General features: G+C 36.8%; 1 protein-coding gene across 1 annotated transcript; it reads right to left on the reverse strand.

The window, feature by feature from the left end:
• Window positions 1-420: 420 nt before the first annotated feature.
• LOC121328004 (circumsporozoite protein-like) lies at window positions 421-3,975 on the reverse strand. Its single transcript, XM_041272423.1, has 9 exons — window positions 3,920-3,975; window positions 3,374-3,441; window positions 3,226-3,270; window positions 2,963-3,016; window positions 2,463-2,813; window positions 2,319-2,372; window positions 2,106-2,231; window positions 693-794; window positions 421-463 (listed from the first exon to the last, which is right to left on the reverse strand). Exons 2-9 carry the CDS (start codon window positions 3,431-3,433, stop codon window positions 428-430), a joined length of 828 nt encoding a protein of 275 aa, XP_041128357.1. The 5' UTR covers window positions 3,434-3,441; window positions 3,920-3,975; the 3' UTR covers window positions 421-427.
• Window positions 3,976-4,521: the final 546 nt, after the last annotated feature.

Below are 4,521 nucleotides of genomic sequence, written 5' to 3' on the forward strand. Positions count from 1 at the left end.
AAAATTTATCGCAGAAACTTCTGCTTCTCAAACTTGATGTGGGTTTGGATATGTGCCAAGTGTCAGATCAATCGCTTCACCGGTTCCCAAGAAGATGATTTCGAAAGGTTTCTAAATAATGAGTCAAATGGCCATTTTTGTTTTTGGTCAACACAATTTTTTAAAAGTCAGTTGTATTGATAGAATTTCAGGAAAGATGCTTGTGGGGTTTAGAGTTAGTCAAGTAAATCGTTTGTCAACTGACGCAGGTTTAAATTTCAAATGTAAACGTATAATTGGCGGCCATCTTGTTTTATAAAACATCACCATTTTCACATATTTGTATCCCATTGTTACTGGGTACCAGGCTTGGAAGCCTAATAATAATAATCTTACACCAATTCTTACCTGAAGGTTACTTGCGCATATTACATTTTTTTGTCACCACCTATGGCTCAAAAGGGAGCACAAGACCAGGTTGAGTCTAAGAACAAAACAAAGGAAACACCAATGTATGACAGTATTTAGGGCAGATTTAAACACAAATATTTTAATTCCTAGACATTTGCATTGTTTTGTAAATCAACGGCAGCAATGGTTTACCAGGCTATGGAAAGTAATAGATTTGAAACAGATGACCTCATAAACCTGCTGGTTGAGAGAGGTCTCTTCTGTTTACAAAGATAAGCAGTGAACCCAATGCACAGTCATACCTCCTCTGTCACAGTTTTGATATTTCCTTCAAGTTGTCCTGGAGCAGTTGTAGGAAATACAGCTTCTGTTCCAATTACAGGAGGCTGTTTGGCTGTGCTTTCCTAAATTTAAAACAAAAAAAAAAAAAAAAAAAAACCTCTTTAAAATAAATGTGGGCAATGTCACATGATATGCTTAAAAAGTGAACCATTCCATTGTAAAATAAAGACAAAGAGAACATAACATTATGTATTCATGCATGCATACTTTATTCAGATATTTTTTAGATTATATGTTGAATGCAGCGAGTTCGGGCACCCAGACACAAGAAATGTATTTTAGCGTAGTCATACACGGTTATTAAACGCAAAAACTAAATAAACAAGTAAAAAACCTAACTCCCCTCGGAGCCCTAACTAAACTTTGGGGTGGGGGTTTAAACTAAATGATTGGGACGGCTAAGCCATAGAGCTTCAAGCTCCCTTTTTATTTCATGTGGCCCACTTAGCACCAGTTACCTCGTCTGAGCCCAGCCACATTCTCACATTTATTTTGTCAGGTTGGGGATTAGCCCTATCCCTGCCAACCACCACCAAAACACAGACAACATTATTATATATATATATATATATATATATATATATATATAGTTAACATGATCATGACCATCGAACAATTAGACCATACTGTAATAGAACTAATGGAAAGCAATATAAAACTATATGAAATGTACATCGACTCAGCTGTAGACCTACTAAATAGGCCCATACATGTATACATAGACTTAAAGAATAAGTATTGTTTTAAATACAAAGGCACAAAACAGAAACTATTAAAATAATTAATTTTTTATACAACAATAACCATTTCTCAGTTATTGTATTTAAAGACACTGAAACCGGAAGAACATCTGAATACTGTGGTATAATTAAGAAAGACAATCAAAATAAATCAAAAACAGTAAAAATAAACCAGTTTAAAGTAAACAATAAAATGCAAAATAGAGAATTAAACATGACAAGGACAAAGAATTCAAAACAGAAAAATAGGAGACCCAAAAATGGAAATGGTACCAAATACACTAAAGATGAGACAGTAGACATTGTATTTAATTTATAAAGTAAAATGTTAACCACATCCCAAAAAACAGTATTGAGTAAAGGACTTAAGTTTATGCGTACTAAAAAATACATTGATAAAAATTGGCCACCGAATTAAAGGAGTGGGAGAGACGCATGAGATTAGCAGAATATTTTTTCAATGAAAATATCTCAGATTCAGAGGGTAATTATGAGCATGGGATTAAGGTTAATAGTACAAGCACTTTGCTCAACAACAACAAAAAGGACAACATGACTCAAACAACAAAAACATGAAGGTATCACATTGAGATTACAGTTTTTGATGTCTAATACATTTCAGCTGTACTCTACCTGCAATGGCTGCTGGGACGTCTGTGTTGGCTGCTCCAGATGCTGCTGGGCTTGTTCCTGTGTTGGCTGCCAGACAGCCGGTTGGTTTGGTTGTGGGTAACCATAGCCTATGTAGTAAGGCATGCCCTGTGAGTGACAAAGATGAAGTCAACTAAGATGCAGATATTCCTTTTTATTAAATTCTTATTTTCTAAAATGGATCAGCGATATCACCTGTCCTCCTGTCTGTTGAGGGAATACTACAGGGGGGTAGTAGGAAGGCTGCATCTTGGGATTAAAGAAACAGAGTATCGTCAGGCTGAATATAAAAATGATAGTACAGTTTAAAAAAAAAAAAAAGATTCTATGGAATTTTACCTGGTTGGGCTGTTGTGGTTGCTGAGGAGCATTAGGTGACTGGTCCTTCTGGGAGGGTGGAAAGAGAACCTGAGGAGGCAGAGGCCCCTGTGGGGGCAGAAGTACCTGAGGAGGTAGAGGCCCTTGTGGTGGCAGGAGTACCTGAGGAGGTAGAGGCCCCTGTGGGGGCAGAAGTACCTGAGGAGGTAGAGGCCCCTGTGGGGGCAGGAGTACCTGAGGAGGCAGAGGCCCCTGTGGTTGCATGGGTCCTTGTCCGGCTCCTCCAGCTACCTGAGGGTTAAGGGGCAGTTGGGATGGCACACCCATGTCAGGCTGCTGTTGCTGGTACACATAGGGAGGCATGTACGGCACCTGCCAAATAAGATATAATACAATAACACATTTAGAAAAGGTCCCTTCCTATGTAATTTGTGCACATATAAGGCTGTATAAATGGCATATTTTCAAAAAAGAGCAGTGTTGCAGCAAAATTCAATAAATTAATAAAAATAATAATCTACCTGTGGCTGCCCATATCCAACTCCGTTGTATGCATTTCCATTGTGTCGCATAAACTAAAAACAGATAACAAAAACAGTGAATGTTTAATACATAAACATAACTTATAGAAGTGTACAGTATCTCACTTAGTTAAGGTTGCATTGCAATTTTAATAATTTCAGATGAATAATTTAAAAAATGTATCTATACAGCTTAACATCATTAATGGAAATAATTACGATTGTGATTTTTCTGATAATTAAATCCACTAAAATAATCTTACCTCATTGCTGTTACTTGCAGAGAATCCGTATCGTTGATGATATACCTGAAACAATAAGAAATATACAGGACTATTTCTCCTTCTCAGACAATTGTATTGCGTTTACTGTAGTAGTTTGCAAATTTCTAAATACGCCATATCAACTTACTGGTACTGCAAATGATGCACCCAGAAGGCAGGCAAATATGATTGATGTCTTCATCTTCATCAACACTCCTTAAATAAAAAAATTCAAAAATAACAATACTAACAACACTGTGGCAGGGCAGAAAGAAGCCCCTACTGCTGTAGATAAGGATGGGGTTAAATCTGTCCCTGCCAGCAATCAATGGTGTGGCCATTCCCCAGTTAGGTAATTGGTGCTAATTGGGGAGTGGCGTGGATATATCCTATTTACACACTATTTACAGCAGAAGTGCTTCCACCCTGCCACAGATATGCTTTTGTATCAAAAAGAAATGTACTTCCTTAGATAGTATGTTATCAATAAAGATTTATATTTTACAGATTTTCATATCAGTTTAGTAGGAGTTTTTAACATAATAATTCATATAGTTTCTACTATTTTCAACATGCTTATATTAATATAGTACTGTGCAAATCTGATTTGACCACACACAAAAGGAAGATGTATCATGCCTTTTCCCTACCTTTCTTCCACAAAATGTTATAATAATTTAAAAGAAATAAATACCTCTGTTGGTATGCTGCAAACGTAGCTCCTGGTACAAGGCTTCCCGTCTCCGTGGCTGTGACTTCTGCAATTGCTCCATGTCTGTCGCTCTTTAAAGTTTCGCTCTGTCCTGATTCAGCCAATCAGCTCCAAGAAGCACAATGTGATTCATAAGGTACGACATAAACCCCGAATTACACCACCTGCCGGGTCTTGTGGATTCAGACACATGAACAATATTATTAAAATGTAATTACATCCTGGTCCTTTTGGGCAGTGTAACTAAATAAACACAACACAATAACAAGACTCCTCAAGGTATTCAGTGTGGTTCCAGACAGCGATATTTTCAAAACTTGAAAAGATAATGCATTAGCTTTTTAACCAGTCTTCTGGTTGACATAATAACAAATCAGCTTACTCACAAGTCTTTGGAAAACAAATAATTTAATTTAAAAAACTACCCAGCTGCCACGAAAATGTTACAGAACTGGCAAGACAGAAGTAAGATGCATGCTGAAGCTCTGAAATTTACCACCTAGGTTTTTTTTTTAATTGTTTTTTTAGATGATCACAATGCTTATGACTGATTTTTAAAAAGCCTTTTGCCAAAGTCCCACATG

This window comes from Polyodon spathula, chromosome 2, assembly GCF_017654505.1.
Source record: "Polyodon spathula isolate WHYD16114869_AA chromosome 2, ASM1765450v1, whole genome shotgun sequence".
NCBI classification, from domain to species: Eukaryota; Metazoa; Chordata; class Actinopteri; order Acipenseriformes; family Polyodontidae; genus Polyodon; species Polyodon spathula.

What these genes read in the sequence shown, in the direction of transcription:
- LOC121328004 (XM_041272423.1), bottom strand. Translation starts at nt 3,433, where the DNA reads ATGAAGATGAAGACATCAATCATATTTGCCTGCCTTCTGGGTGCATCA. An exon ending in AACCACAACAGCCCAACCAG is followed by an intron (nt 2,373 to 2,462) that starts GTAAAATTCCAT and finishes TTTAATCCCAAG; the next exon opens with ATGCAGCCTTCCTACTACCC. An exon ending in CGTCCCAGCAGCCATTGCAG is followed by an intron (nt 795 to 2,105) that starts GTAGAGTACAGC and finishes TTTTAAATTTAG; the next exon opens with GAAAGCACAGCCAAACAGCC.